The 16,112-nt window shown below is 39.6% G+C and overlaps 1 protein-coding gene across 4 annotated transcripts in view; it reads right to left on the bottom strand.

Annotated features, from left to right (window-relative positions):
• Positions 1–19: 19 nt before the first annotated feature.
• The window catches only part of Entpd7 (ectonucleoside triphosphate diphosphohydrolase 7), a 51,672-nt gene continuing 35,579 nt past the window's right edge, over positions 20–16,112 (bottom strand). Inside the window, exons 10-15 of one of the 4 annotated variants that reach the window (XR_004516274.1) lie at positions 12,974–13,298; positions 9,992–10,077; positions 8,901–9,062; positions 6,673–6,931; positions 2,817–2,900; positions 20–716 (exon numbers count right to left, since the gene is read on the bottom strand). Coding sequence is in view for 2 of the 4 variants with exons in the window: in XM_010638526.2 (XP_010636828.1) it covers positions 6,700–6,931; positions 8,901–9,062; positions 9,992–10,077; positions 12,974–13,298 (805 nt within the window). In the remaining 2 variants the exon portion in view is untranslated. Of the gene's footprint in view, positions 717–2,652; positions 2,901–5,621; positions 6,932–8,900; positions 9,063–9,991; positions 10,078–12,973; positions 13,299–16,112 lie in introns of those variants that run through there. The other 3 variants (XR_004516275.1, XM_010638526.2, XM_010638525.1) reach the window with 3 other exon arrangements.

The following is a 16,112-nucleotide window of genomic DNA, read 5'->3' as shown; positions in this document are numbered from 1 at the left end:
TATTTTCAAAGGTCTCAACAGTTCTGTCATTTATAAGCATGAGGGAAATTAAAACACACATTTTATTTTAATCAGTCAACTCAATTTTTTTGGTCTTTAACATACATTAACATATGCTGTGCAGAGATAATGATTAGCAGTTGCCTAATGATGTTGGTTGTAAAAGTAACACTGATGACCATGGTTTTAGGACTAGTTTACCTGCTTCTATCCTTTTGGTCTTGGGACAAATAGTGGCTTAAATATAGGCATTTGTAACATGTACTTATGTCCTTGCAATAAGGGTGACTGTGTTTCACCTCTCTTCTAATGTGCATTAAACATTTTCTCAACATTGACATAATGTCTGTCAGTGAGAAATTTAAAGATTATTCAGCAAAATTTTATTTAATGTTGTGAAGCATTAGAAATATACAGACTTCACAGCCCCTTCCCCCCAAGTAATGTGATATAGGCAGCCTTTGGTCTTCTAAATGTAGTAGCCAGGTTTGGTGGTACACACCATTAATCCCAGCACTTGCGAGGCTGAGGCAGGAAGATCCCTGCAAGTTCCAAGGCCAGCCTGCCTATGTAGTGAATTCAAAGAACAAAATAAAGTGTGTAATGTCTACTTGTGGATCACAATAAAAAGATGCTTGTCAGCTGCTTTGCAGAGGCTGTTGCTCAAGGTAGAAATGGAGAAGATGTACTTTACCTCAGAGCTTCAACAATGTGAACTGTGGAAAGAAAATTTAAAATGCATCATAACAGAAATACTAGAAATCAAAGAATTTGGGATCCCTGCTGACAAAGACAGGAAGGTAATGGATGGACCTTTCACCACCAGTGGGTCCACACTGGCAGATGCTCCCATAGGAGAGAATGTTTAGGAAAGTACCAGGACTACCTCAGAGCGGTGCTGTAGTTTGGGTCTGGAATGTCCCCCAAAGGCTCATGTGTAAGGGCTTGGTTCACAGGGTGGCACTACTGTGAGGTGGCAGGACCTCTGAGAGCCAGGGCTGCAATAGGTCTGTAGGTCATTGCAATCATGGCAAAAGGGATTGTGAGATTCTAGCTCCTTCCTCTCTCTCTCTCTTTCTGCCCCAAGGTGAGTGGTTTTGTTGCACCACTCCCACCAGTGTGCCACCTCACCACAGGCCCAAAGCAAAGGATGCCATTTAATCTTGGACTGGAACCTCCAAAACATAGAATGCAACTTTTCCCTTTGTATGTTAATGACCTCAGTTATATGATTACGGTAGTGGAAAGCTAACAGTGGAGGAGCCATGAGTCACCAGAGGGTCATGAAGTGGCTGCCCCACTTGGCAAGAGCAGGCTCAAGCAGACACGTTTTTGGATTTTCCTGATAGCATTTCTCAAGGGCTTCAAACTTCCTGTAATTCACAACATCATTTACCTTCGGTTTTTATAAAAATAACATTGATCATATAATTAAAATGAAAGCTCTTATAGCATGAGCAACAATTCACTTCTACACATAAAAGGATTTCCTTATTGCTTAATTTCCAAAAAACAAAATGGTCACCTGATGTAGTATTTCTTCTCTGTCCCTACAATAAGATTATTGAAAAAGTGGGACATAATGAAATACTAGGGAGAGAGCAAAATGTGTAGTAATACAAGGACAGACTTAGGATACAAAAAAAGGGGGCTTAAAGAGGCTTCAACAGAACTGGGAGTTTGGCTCAGTGGTTCTGCTACCTGCCCTTGCAAGAGCAAGGGCCTGAGTTCAACCTCGGAACCAAAATAAATAATTTTTAAAAACCAAAAAAGAAAAAAAAATTATATATATATATGGCTTCAACAAAGTGCTTCAACTTTTCAACTTACATCTTTAGGAGAGAGAAAACCAACTACAAAGCCGTAAGAAATACAAATCATTACCTAGAATTACTTGATTTTGGATACATTCACTGTTTGCAAAAATGTTTGCTATTCTATTTTGTTAATCAAGAGACCCAAAACTTGGTTTTGAGTCTTAATTTTTTAAACATTTTTTATAATACCAACAAAATCCTCAAAAGTTTGACAAAAGCATATTGTTCTAATGGCAAGACAATGATGCTATCTATTGCTACTTCTGCCTTAAATGTTAATCCCACATGGTGCAATGAAGTTATACCACATGCTATAATACAAAGGAAAATTAGATCCAATTTCTAAACTAGTTAAAAGACAACACCCTCAACACTCCTTTTGTAACAAAGTCTGAAAATTGCCCGAGAATTACAAGTAAGTTTCTTAATGAAGTAGCTGAATGGTAATAATAGGCATTATACCTTTCTTTCTTTATGTGGTGCTCATGATTGAACATAGGGATTGGTGCCTGTTAGGCAAGCACTGTAAATATATTGCAGCCATTTTGGGGAGTTTTTGAGTAGCTGGCATTAGAGGCACGCATACCATGCCTAACGAGCATTTATACTTTCATTTGTAACCATGTTAATTAATTGAATGCTGTGATTAAGAAAATGGTGCAAAATTAAGCAAATTTTGCCTTAAAGAGACATCCACAATTTAAAATGATTTAAAAGCAATACAGAAACTAAAACAGAGGTGGAAAAAACTTGGCACTTTGTTTTTTAAGACAGGGTCTCGCTATATAGTTCAGGCTGGCATTAAACTTACTGTGTAGCCCACTCTGGCCTCAAACTCATGGTGATCCTTCTTTCTGCCTCAGCCTCTCAAGTGCCAGGATTACAGGCCTGTGCTATCATGCCTAGTGACTGTTTCCAAGTATTTCAAAGTGTATTCCTAAGTGTGTGCAAAGCAATCATGGAGGATCACAAGCCTTTATAAAGATTGAGCACAGTTACCTGCAGCCAGCTGTACTGTAGATTCTGTCGGAATATACTCACGGATTTTGTCAAGGAGCATTCCGCTGCAGCTGTCGAACTCTTCTGGGGGAAGGTTAAGGAAAAAATCTAGGGTCCAGGAGGCGACTCACTGTGACTGAACATAATGCAATTGCTCTGGTCCTCAGTTACATCATCCATAAGAATCAAGGAAGGCCGACTAGATATCTTAACTTTCCAGCTTTAAAACTCCCATACTGTCTCATCCCGTGATGTCTCCACCATGTTATGATGCAACAAGGAGACTCAGCAGATGCTAGCTCCATGCTCTTGGCTGCTCAGCCTCTAGAACCATAAGCCAAAGAAATATCTATTCTTTATAAATTAAAAAATAAAAACAAGAAAACTTCTCATCTGAAATGTCTTTATAGTGATTGCTGTTGGAAACTATTTCCATCAACCTTAATGTTAGAGATTAAAGATAGAACAGGAAGCTCTTTCAGGCTGCCTAGTCATCTAAACCAAAGACTAAAATTCTCTCTGAAATCATGTGACCTTGTTTCATGCCTTTAGTTCCTCTTCATGCCTAGCCATGTTTTTATAGACTAGAACTAAGCAGGAGAGGGCAACTGACCTATCTGATGTACTACAGCTAGAAAATTACAAAGCCAGGACTAGAGTCCAAATGAATAGTTATGCATTAAATACAACGTTCCTTCCCTTAAATGTTACCGCCCACATGTCTCAGCCAAGAAACTCCAAACCATGACACTGTGAGAGGCAGAGGGGTGTGTGTGTAGGGGGGAGGGTCTGTTTAGACAATAGTAGTAAGTATAAGTTGATTACAAAAATGTAAGTATGAAAGTAATAGCAAATGTTAATGCCTAAAAAAGACTAGCTTAGTGCACAGCAGGATTTCAGGCAATATTTCACTACACTCTACTCAAGGCCTTAAAGGAAACTTATAGACTAAGGACAGGAAGGGGCAGAATACTTTGGATGACATTTGGAGGATAAATACAATTTTGGCAGAAAATGATTAAAATTTACTAACTCAAGGAAATTCAATTCTAGGATATAAGGTACAGAGAGAGACAGTATAGTTTGGCTTAGAGCTAACAGTAACTTAAGTAAATGTAAGGCCATATAAGTGACATTACACATATTTTCATTATGTTCTAGTGACAATTCAGAGAAAAATGTTGAGTTGAACTACCATAAGATTAATAAAGCATCAATGTAATAAGCCACTGACTCCAATTTTGACATACTGTGGGGCCTGTCTCAGTACAATTCTGGGTCTGTTCCTGTTACCAGGAATGGTTGGGAAGATTCAAGGAACCAAGGGAATGTGAATTTTATGACACCATGATTATCTTCACAAAGGAACACTCAGCATGCACAAATTTTAAAAAATCTTTAAAATTGGAAGGCTAAAAGAATAAAAGAATGGCAAAACGGATTTCTGGTCTTATAAACAAGAATATTTCTTATGAGGAAATGATACATGTAAGTTACTTGGCCTTCAGCAAAGAATAAATGACTTCTCTTTCTAGCTAATGAGGTTTCATTAAATCTACTAATTGGGAGAAATGGAAGCAGCACAGGAACTAAATCCGAGAGCAAATTTTTAGTTCTTCTGAAGGGTATAATCATTTTCATTTTTATACTACAGAACTTTGGCAAGCAATAAAAACAAGCCTAGGACCCATATTTTAAAAATAAACAGGATACCATAAACTAAACAAAAACTCAAAAACCAATTAAAATAAGAATCAGAAATATATTTATATTGAAAAAATGATAAACATAAGTATCCTGAGATTCTCAACTATAAAGAGCACAGTAATATCTGCAAGGTTGCAATGATTAAATAACACACATAAAATTCTTAAATTTATGGTACATGATTGCTTAACAAATGACAACCATTATTACAACAAGGATGAAAGATATCTTTTCTAGTAAGAGCTTTAAAGTTGGACTCATCATTACCTCCCTGCTTCGACTTCAGCTTAAGTATACAACTATGATCACAGTCAATCACAGTTTTTTTGACCAGATCTAAGGAAGTGAAAAATAGTATTTGGAAACCATGGTGAAGTGAAGAGAAAATGTTACCTGAGTAGGCATGGCTAGCAAAATATTTTGACGTTTTTAAGTATCATTCACAAGACAAAGGATCATATAACACAACAATAAGGAAAGGCAACTGAAATCTTAAAATTAAAGGAAATTGCTATGATATAAGCCCCAATGAAAGGTAAAATATATTTTATCTAATCTGAAAACAATTCAAAACTTACCACCCTTTTACCTACTAATTTAGAGTCAGTGTACTTTTGTCTCAGCTTATTTCTAGGAATATCTTAATTTCTTTTTTTATTATTTTATGAAGGATTTAAATCCTTTTTGTTCTCAGTATGAAATTTCTTTTTGAAGAGTTCCACTTTTATTCTTTGAAGCCAGAGACCCCTTTCTCTGTTTATCTAATCCTAGAAATCAGAGGTGCTGTGGATGTAGCTCAGCGACAGAGTGCTTGCCTCATATGTGCAAGGCCCCTTGGTTCAGTCCCCAGCATTACATACACACACGGAAAGCTACTTTAATCATCTTGGAAGCATATTGATGGGAAAGACACTCGTGGCTATGGCTATACCTTCATACAGCAAAAAATAAAGAAGAATCCACGGGGGAAGGCGAAAGTTGATGAAAAATCCTCATGCAATGGGAGAGCTAAATGTAGAGGAGAAGCAAAGCTAAAGGGCAGTGGATGAAAATGTAATTATCATGGCTTTTCTCTCCTCACTAATGCAAGCGCTCTCTGTGACTGAGCAATCTTTTAATACATGTTCTGGAAGTTGCCAGGTGGCTTCTTAGGAAATTTATCTATTTATTCCAAAGTTTAGCATTTGCTGTCTTTTAGACATTCTAAGAATCAGAAATTAAGAAAAAGATTTTTTTAAAGCTTTCATTATATGCTTTTGTCCACTCTCTTGACACTGTTCTTGTCAAACAAACCAAATACATCCTTTCCCAAACTACATACTGATCTTAGCAATGAAATAAAGGAACTCTCTTTGAAGCTGTACATAAAAATATGCCTACATGACAGGTTTTTGAAACCATACAAATATAATAGTTTCTCTATCCTAGAAGCACACTTAAGGCTCAAAAAGCAAAATTAATGCCCAAACAGCCTGTGAAGCACCTAGACATGAAAACATTTCCTGCGTAGTCAGACGAGGCATAAGATAAAATATTGTAAGACTGTAATGGACCACCCATTTATAAAGGGTTCTAAACCTTTTACAATATACCAACACCAACACTGCCAAGGGTCTTAGATCATACCCACAACAGCTTCTTTGTCAAGTAAGCAAGGAAGTTGTGTCATTTTGGTTGCTTGGAAATTCCTATATGGTCCATTGAACTGCAAAGATCTTGGATCCCTATTAAAGGCTGTGGATGTCCACAAAATGATATCTCTGTTACAGAGAAAGAAGGGGCTGCTGCACTTGCTAGTATGTCTGGTTTTAGATCTGATGCTTCAAGTTTGGTTTCAATCAGGCTTCCACTATGCCAAATGCCAAACTTGATGCTTTAGCAAGGGGGATTGCTAAATCCCAGGAATACACCAGATCTCTGAAATATAGAAGCATGCTTCAATTGGACTAATCTTGGTTACCTCTGTTAGCACCAATCCTCATCATTTAATTCCTCACAGAATAAATTATAGTTTCTCTCTGAGAAGAGGACCTGGGCACTAAGGAATTAAAATGGAAATTAAAGTAGAAATTCCAAGGCCAAAGCAGCATCTGAGGCCAGTACAAAAGAAAAAAATGGAGGAATTCAATGAGCAGCAATTCTGGGATACTTCAGTTTCTTCAGTTCTGGTCCCGCCTCATGGTCCAACCTGTACCCCAATCATTGGCACCACCTCTTCAATCCACAGCAAGTCCAGGGGAGCTGAGGCTCGAGTTTGTCGGCGGTGAATTCGGCGGAGCCGCAGAAGGTACAGGATGATGGCCAGTAGCACCACCAGGATACAGGCAAAAAATAGGTAATGGTTGTACACAAAGGAGAGACGGAACCAGTTACCATGAACTTGTCGGACACCTTCCTGTCGAAGATCCCTAAGGAAAGCAAAAGAACTGTTAGTTCTTTTATCACAGGCCTAGTGTTATTATCCCATTGATTCTATCCACACAAACATTCTGACACCAGCTCTGCAAGCAAGCAAAGGTGAAAAATGTCCCTAACACCAGGACTGACGTGATTATTTCTGCATCGTCCTTTCCATGACCTACAGAAGGCAGCTTGCAAGCATATACCATCCAGAATCTCAGGACAAAAGTGGGAGGCCTTTGAAACTAAAGCCAAAAAATCCAGCTGAACAGAAAGGTAAGACTGATAATCTGCAACATAAATCTTAATTTGTAAATATGGTACTGATTGAGACTAGGGTATCCCCTGAATCCAACCAAGAAATCGGAAGGTGCTGATCTTTAGAAGATCTTTAGAAGATGTTACATTTCCTTAGGATTTAGCATATTATCTAAATAAAGGTATAACCTGATCAATTATGTTATGGAAAAACATGGAAAAAATAGGTACTTAAAGTACAGTAATCTATCGGTCTGGTTAGAACAGAAGCCCCTCTTCAGTTGTCCAAATGCTGAATCCATTTTGTGTTTTGTTTAGCCTGTGGTGTTTTTAAAAAATGTGAATCTCCAAACTGAAAGATTTCATATAAAATATGGATTTCTTGCCTTCTCTGGACAAAAGAGAACTGGAGAATGCTGGAACAGTGCTCTGCAGAACAGTAACCAGCCCTTAGTTGAGGCACATTCTGATTCACTATAACCCCACAAGCCCACTTCCCTCACTTCAATCACCTGCCTGATTCTGACAGCACAGAGGAACAAACATCAAAGATTAAGAATTCATCCAAGTTTATCTGAAACAGTACAGGGGAAATAATACCTAAAATTGTCCCAAATGTCTTACAAGACCTAATAGCAATACCCCCTAAAAACAATACATGTTTTTGTTCTAGTTCTAGACCACCAGGTTGTATGGCTTAATTCTAGAGCGTCTCCCAAAGGCTCATGTGTTCAGAGCTAGCGTTTTTGTAAGGTGGCTGAATCAAGAGACACTATACTCAACAGTGGCATAACCCACTGGAGAATCATAGTTAAGTGTGTTGTCAGGAGGTGCTGCCCGTCAGATGAGGTGGGTCACTGCAGATGTAGCCTAGAAGGGTATGCCTCCTTCATGGCTCCTCCTCTCTTCACCTTCTGCCTCCTGGTCATCATGAACAGAAAACACGAGCAGTTTTCCTCCACCGGAGCTTTCCACCATACCCTTCCTGCCTTGAAGCCAGCTGACTATGGACTAACTCTTCTAAAAACTGTAAGCCAAAATAAACCTCTCCTCCTTTAAGTCGTGGATGTTCAGTATTGTGTCCAGTGACAGGAAAGTAACAAAGACAGGTCAATGACTGCTTTTTGGTTTTTGGTTGTTTTTCTGTTTGGTTTTGTTTTTTGGTTTTTTGAGACAGGGTCTCACTATGTAGTTGAGACTGACCTAGAACTCACTATGTAGTCCAGGCTGGTCTGGAATTCACAGTGATCCTCCTGCCTCTGCCTCCCGAGTGCTGGGATTATAGGTGTGTGCCACCACACCCGTCTTAATGACTGCTTTTTGAGTGGCTTCACCCATTAGGGAAGCATATTCTATCAGACAGCCTATCCCCCTTCTCTAGTCACATCATGTTTTTCAGGGTAATTTAAGAATGACATTTCAGTTCATCAGTCAGCATCTTAGAAGTAGGAGGTAAGAATTAAATCCTAAAAACTGATTTATTGTATTGTAATAAACCTGATTCCCTGAAACAGCAGAGCAAAGGAACAGACTTCACACCAGTAATTCTTAACTTTCTGTTTCAGCATGCCTAGTTAGAACAGTGGCTCACATAGATGTGATAATAGGAATCTGCTTGCTTGGGTGGCAAAGGTAGAAGCAGGCATGACTTAAATCTCTTTTGAAGCACTGACTAACATCCTCTAAGCCGAACGTGTCAGCATGGTCAGTCACATTTACCTGAGTGGTAAGAATCGAGTTTTATAGAGAATCGCTCCCAGTGTCCACTGAACTTCTCGGTCATACACCAGCTGGGCTGTCCGCAGGTTTGGGTAGTCATAGGGAAAGTGGAATCCTTCATGTAGGACTTGGTACATCCAAGCTGACTTAAAACACTGATACCTGATGTGACAAAAAGAAAAAAATATGTTTAAAGATGAATTTTAACACTTTTCTTTGCAACAAGCCACTTATACCCACTAGATGTGAAAAGACCTGCCTGTGCCTGGACTCTTCCTCATCTATAAGGTGAGCCAAATTTCAGCCTACTTTACCTTACTACAAAAATGAAAACTGCTTTCTGGCAATAATGGTATTGTATCTTTGGTTTCTTTTTCTTCCCTTCTCTCTTCCTTCTTTCTGAGTCCTTATCTTCAGAGAATGATAATATTTAAGATTTGCTTCAAAATAAGCCAATAAGCAGCAGATAGTGAGTGGGGGAAAAAAATCAGACAGGAATTACTGTTAGTGGCAAAGCTGGGTGAAAAGTGCACCGGAGTTTGTTATACTATTTTATTTTTCTTTATAACTTCAAAAATTTCAAACTATAACATTTACAAAATGGGAGAGCCAATGAACCAAACTGGCAAAATGTTGATAGTTGTTGAAGCTAGCTGATAGTTACAGGCTACTATTCTTTCAACTTTTCTGCACAGTTTTTCTATAGTAAAATTTTTTTCTTTCTTTCTTTCTTTCTTTTCTTTTTTGGTACCAGGGATTGAACTCAGGACCTTGCACTTGTAAGGCAGGCATGTTATCACTGTCACTGAACTAAATCCCCAGCCCCATAGTAAAATATTTTTTAACATAAAAAAGACCATCTATTTTGCTGTCAAATTACTTGGTAAGAACTCTTGGGTAACCACTGATTTCTCTTGGCGTAAGAAATTGGGTTACTATTTGGGCCCTGTTCCCTCTGAAAATCATTATCTGAAATAATCAAATTCTCCTTCAACATAAAATCAAATCTGTTCTACTGCTTGATCACTCTCCATCATAATCTGCCATCTATATTTTAAGGCCATATCTACAGTGGAAAGAAAGTGACTTACTTGAGTCGATGTTCATCCGCATGTGAAGAAAAGAGGCCATTTCTGAATCTCTGAGTTAGTACTGACCAGGCCATGCCACAGTAATCCTGCAACGGCCACACAGAAACAGTGCAATACAACATTAGAGATAAACTCTTAACTTCCCTCATGGTTATAGCTGTTCCATTTCTGTTTTATTCTTTTGTTTTCTTTTCGGAGTGACTAGGGATTGAACTCGGGACCTTGCACTTGTGAGACAGGCAGCAGAACCACTGAGCTAAATCCGCAGCTGAGCTGTTCTATTTCTAGAGTTATTTGTGGCTACTAGCTGAGACCAAAGGAAACAGAAATGACACATTCATTCACTGAACACCGTGAACATATAACTCTTTATTCCCATTGCCTTAGTACAAATACAGTCAGAACTGGCTTCTGAGCCTCTTAGGCTTCAAAGAAGGCAAAGGTTAGGAAGGGTTAACATCAAAAGGCAAAGAGAACTTCATTCTACTCAATGTAGCACTGATGTGATTAGGGAAAACAGAATGGTTAGAAGCCTATCGAGAAAAATGGAAACAGAGTTTCTGTAAATGGTGAAGGGAAGAAATGTTGGACCATGGTGAGGGTAATGGAAAAGAAAAGAATTAGGATATACTAAGTACAGGTACAAATTCTCTATGATGAATGTGAGCACCATGCATGGCAAATACATACTAATTTTTAAAAAAAAGAACAGAGAAAGGGAAAAAAAGAAACCTACTGTTAGCCTATCTCCATGATGTAATTCTCACCAATAGAATCATTCCTTTCAGTTTGTTTAGAAATCTGTCAATATATGCTAGGTGCTCTCCTAGGTGCCAGGAGATCAAGGAGTGAAAAAGGCTAACAATTCTTATGCTTATAAAGCTTACATTCTGCAGGTAGGAATCAATAAACAAATATACACACACACACATACACAAATACACATGTAAGTATGTAAGATGGTATAAATGCTCAGCAGAAAAATAAAGCAAGAAAGGGCAATAGGTAATATACAGGAGGATTATAATTTTGTATAGGTGGCCAGGTGAGGTAGGAAGATGACATTTGAGTTAGAGTTAAAAAAAATAAATAAGAGAACAAAATCATCTCTTTTTCCTCAAGAAGGTAATTTATTAAGTTACTAACAACTTGGGTATGGAATAACTTTACCCACTGTGGTATTCAAGGGGACAGAATTTGAATTTTAAGATAAAATAAAAACTCAGGTCCTGGACAGCCAAGAAGCCCTAGGCTCTGGAAAGGAAAGGGAATAAGAAGTTATTCCTGGAGTATGGAGAGGAAAGAGCAATATAAACTAGGTGTTCCACAATATTTCTTGGGGATTTCCTTTTAGAGCTAGAATGGCAAATACTGCCAATAACATTCTGCTGAAGAATTTTTTTTTTTAACCAAGAGAACCCTAAAGAATTATGAGAAAACAAGAAGGAAAGAATGAAAACACAAGAGGGCAGATTCTTTCCATATATTTATCTGATGGCAGATACATGCCAAGAGTTATATAAAAGTAAGAGATGACTGCTATAGTTTGTATTTGAAAAACATCTTCCAAAAGCCTATGTATGAAAGGGTTGGTCACTGTCACGGTTTATATCTAGATGCCACCCATAACCTCATGCACTCCTAGGTGGGATTTTGGGAAGGTGAATGAATTATGGGGGCTTATAGGTGACTCCCTGTTAGGAGGTGGGGTCTGGTCAGAAGAGGGAGGTTACTGAAGGGGTGGCCTGAAAGGGTTCATGTCCCTCTCCAGCTCCTCCCTTCACCCTCTGCTTTCCAGCTGCCACGCCACGAGCAGCTCTCCTCTCCCCAAGGCCTCCCACTATGTCTTCCCACCTTAGAGCCAGCCAACTATGAACCGTGAGCCAAAATAAACTTCTCCTCCTCTAAATTGCAGGTATTGGGTATTTTGTCCAGCACTGGGAAAAAGGACCAAGACAGTCCCCAAGGCGGCGGTACTGGCAGGTAGTAGAGCCTGTGACAGTGAGGTCTAGCAGGAAGCATGGGCACTCCCTTGAAGGGGACTGTGGAACCCCAGCTCCCCGCTCACGATGTAAGTGATTTTGCTCCAACACGCACCCCACAAGATGTGCTACCCCACCACAGCCCCAAAGTAAAGGGGACAATGATCATGGACTGTAACCTGTGAGCCAAAATGAAATGATTAGCTAAGATGTTCTATTAGAGTGACATGAAGGTGATTAATGCAGGTTTTAAGGCAGGAGCTATAGAAAGGCACCTAAACTTTTACTTGTCCAACTAATTATTTAAGCCATAAAATGCTTAAGTTCTATGTATGTACAAAGTAAATTTTTATTCCATTTTAAATTTAAATAATACTTTTTAAACAAAACTATCAATGTTCTTCACAATATCTAATATTATAAGTGACTCCATACTGCTCTGGATTCTTACTATCTAAGAAAATGGATTTGTCCACCAGTATAACATCATCACCAAAAGCGTATTTTAACTGAGATATTCAGCAAGAGGAAAAATAAATGAGACAATACTTGTAAGCCATAAACATTAAATGAGACTACTGGAAAGTCAAGAGTAAAATCCATTAGCCACGACATCAACTTTACACCTGGTATTACGATAACCATGAAAACCTAAACTTAATTAGAAAGCAGGTAGGTTAACATAGCGGGTTCCTTAACTTTTTTTGTTTGCTTGTTTGAGACAGGGTCTTGCCATGTAGTTCAGGCTGGCCTTGAACTCATGGCAATCTTCCTGCCTCAGCCTCCCAAGTACTGGGATTACAGGCATGCAGCACCACACCCAGCTTCCTTACTCCACTTTTCTGAGTCCACTTTCCCCTCTGTAAAATGAGGGCTCATATGGCCCCTGCAGAGAATCAAGTGAGATCATGCACGCAACGCCCTCTGCATAGTGCCTGGCACAAAGTTAGGCATCCAATAAATGCTGCCAGCTGAGTCATCTTTGTCATTAATGATTTACCTGAGCAGCCTTCGCAAATGTTGGCCCATGGTAGTGGCCACCTATGCGCAACACATCCTCTGTACAGTAAAAAAACTCTGAGAAGCCATAGAACTCGCTGTTGTTAAAGTCAATTGGCGATTGGTAAATGCCGTTCAGTGAGGCCTGGCTGGTGTTGGAGCGGGCCAGCAGGGGGCTCAGCATCATCCCACAAGTTGCCCAGTCTCCCTTTCCTCGGATATGCAGGACTTGGCTGTTTCTCTCCACCACATCTGTCAGTCCCACAGGCAGGCAGGGGTCCAGAAATGGATTGTCAGGACTCAAGCCTGTCTTCTGGCCCAGCAATCTGTCACAATGACAAAAACAAAACATGAGACTAATGAACTCAATCGCACTGAAAACACACAATGTGCTTCACAGATACCTTGTTGTTTTCATAACATCCCTAGGAACACAGGTGGAATGGAGTTATTACCTTGAAGTGGCATCGTATGTACAATTAGCTAAACTTACAGAAAAGAGGGAGAGGGAAAGAGGGAGGGAGCGAGGCCAGTGATCAGTTTTATTCAACCCTATTGTCAACATGTCCATTTCCCAGTGTATAATGAAACTGGAGATATGAAATCGGCTGTTCTTCATCTGGACTTCACTCCTCTTAAAAAGTATAAGGTTTTCACCATGCTGAGTGTCATTCTTCTTTAAAAATACAACTGCAGGCCCAGCATGGTAGTGCATGCCTGTAATCCCAGCATTAGGGAGGCTGATACAGGAGGATCACCATGAGCTTGAGTTCAGCCTGGGCTACATAATGAGTTCAAGGCTAGCCTGAACTACAGAGTGAGATTCCCAACTCAAAAACAAAAAACAAACAAACAAACAAAAAAACTCTGGAGGCTGAGGGAAGAGGATCACTGTGAGTTCGAGACCAGCCTGGGCTACATAGTGAGTTCCAGGTCAGCCTCAACTACATAGTGAGACCCCATCTCAAAAAAACAAAAAAAATAAAAACAAAAACAAAAACAAAACAAAACCACAAGGAGGCAAAGTGGGAAGGACAAGAGGAGGGTGACAGGAGGAGGGACCATGGCCCTAGCACAATGGAAATGCCTGGCTTTGAATGACCAGTACTGAGGCAGAAAGGTGGAGAGGTAGGAGTCTGAGCAGACAGAGGAGGAATGCCATCTGATTCCTGCCATGGTCATCACACAGTCCTAGTTCTTTAGTCTACTTGTCCAGCAATTGTGTTCTCATTCCCAGAGATTAATATGCAGGATGGAAATTACATGGAGACAAATAAACTTGCCAGTTGAAGTTAATTATTCATCAGTTTCTAAACCACCAGATGTGGAAGAGTGGCCTTCCTAGGCTGAAAATGCACCCGGCAAGTGTGAAGACAGACCGAAGGAGGCAATGCAACAGAATGCTTTCGAACAGCTGGAATCTGACTATTTCAAGGACATGTCACCTGTAAGGAAAACTCAGAAAATTCTTCTTAAGAAGATGAGACATAGGTCTCTCTAGTAGTTTGGTAGCTACAAAAGAAATATCTTTTAACCCTCAAACTCCTGAAGCAGGTGGTGAGTTAGATACTTGGCCAGAAAATACCAACGCATTGAAATACCTATGCTGTAACCTGACAAGAAATTCTGAGGCATCAGAGGACAGCAGACAGAAAAACAGAAGCAGAACAGCAAAGAAAGAAAATGGAAAAAGGAAGAGCAATATGACTGTCACAACCCAGCAGTATTTGTAAGGATTCAGGAGTCCTCTTCAGAAAACACCCTGCTTGGTGTTAATGCTGCTACAATCACCCAGACATCAGGATTCTCCCACATTGAACTCTTAGTGATTAGATGTGTGTGACAATTAAAAAGACTTATATGATATTATTTTCTTTGACATGCTCTAAATATAAGATAATTGATTCCTATGGAGAAATTATTACAAATGGACACACTATAGTACCTCTTCAAGCTAGTTTTTCTAGCTACATAAATAAATGTAAATATTTTTGTGGTGGAAAAGAAATGTCTGTTATGCTTTCCTTCAATATGCATAATGGTAAGTAATTTCAAATAAACAAAAAAAAAACATCTCACAACTGTGATTATGGTCATATTAATTCATCAGGTTTTCAAGTGAAAAATCAGTGATTTGTCCAATGCTGGAAGACAAACTGGCTATTCTAGACTTAGTAAGTTTATTTTAAAAGTTGATTTTTACTACAAATGTTTTATTTTTTAATGCATACTGCAGAAGCTAATGCATACTGCACTAGCATGTAACAGAAATTAGGTGAAGCTACATTATAAACATTCAATTACAGGAGAAGCACACCTGCTCCCGACCGAGCAGCCATCGCTCAAGCACCGGGAAGGTAGGCCGGGCCCGATCCACCACGGGAAGGAGAACCACGCCTGCTCCCGACACAGCAGCCATCGCTCAAGCACCGGGAAGGTAGCCGCGCAGGCACCCCTGAACCCCCATATCCCCCCCCACACTCTCAGACCTCCTGACTGTGGAAGTCTTTGGACCCACTCTGCAAAGACAGAGGTGGTCATCAAGGGTATTTTTCTGAGTTCCCAACTTTGAACATCTTTAAAGAAAGGGCGTGGGAAACCTGTAATAGAACGTTGCAGAGTTCAACCATTCAGAAGGATGGGGAACTCAATCTGGGCCTTGCAGCCCGAGGTCAGTCAGCATCATGGGGTTCAGCAATCAGCTAACTGAGATCAGGGGTCTTGCATCCTCGCTCTGTCTGAGCCATTAAATGGTAAATATACTATATTGAAAAGTTTGTTCACTGCAGACATGTTCTGGACTGCTTCTTGTTTTCAATTTAATTCAAATGATTTAAGGGTGATAGACTAGTGACTACCACAGGTGGTCAGTGTCCAAGTTGTGCTTGATCTTAATGTGTTGCTGATTGTATCAGTTGGGGTAAAGCATTGCCGCTGATTTGATGAGCTGTTTTCTCTGATGTTATGAAGATGAGAATGTCTGTGGGTCGTTAGAGACACAGAAGGTACCGTGCAACTATATCAGGAAGATTTGGGTGATAATCCAGAGATTAAGCCAAGGACAGTCCGACAACAAAAATTAAAATGAGAAAACACTTAAGCAAGACACAAGGACAGACTTCCAGTTCACCAATGGCAAA

Source organism: Fukomys damarensis, unplaced genomic scaffold, assembly GCF_012274545.1.
Source record: "Fukomys damarensis isolate Sample0158 unplaced genomic scaffold, DMR_v1.0_HiC HiC_scaffold_8, whole genome shotgun sequence".
Classification (NCBI taxonomy): Eukaryota; Metazoa; Chordata; class Mammalia; order Rodentia; family Bathyergidae; genus Fukomys; species Fukomys damarensis.
Note: the sequence above shows the minus strand (reverse complement) of the source record. Positions and strands in the feature narration are given on the sequence as shown.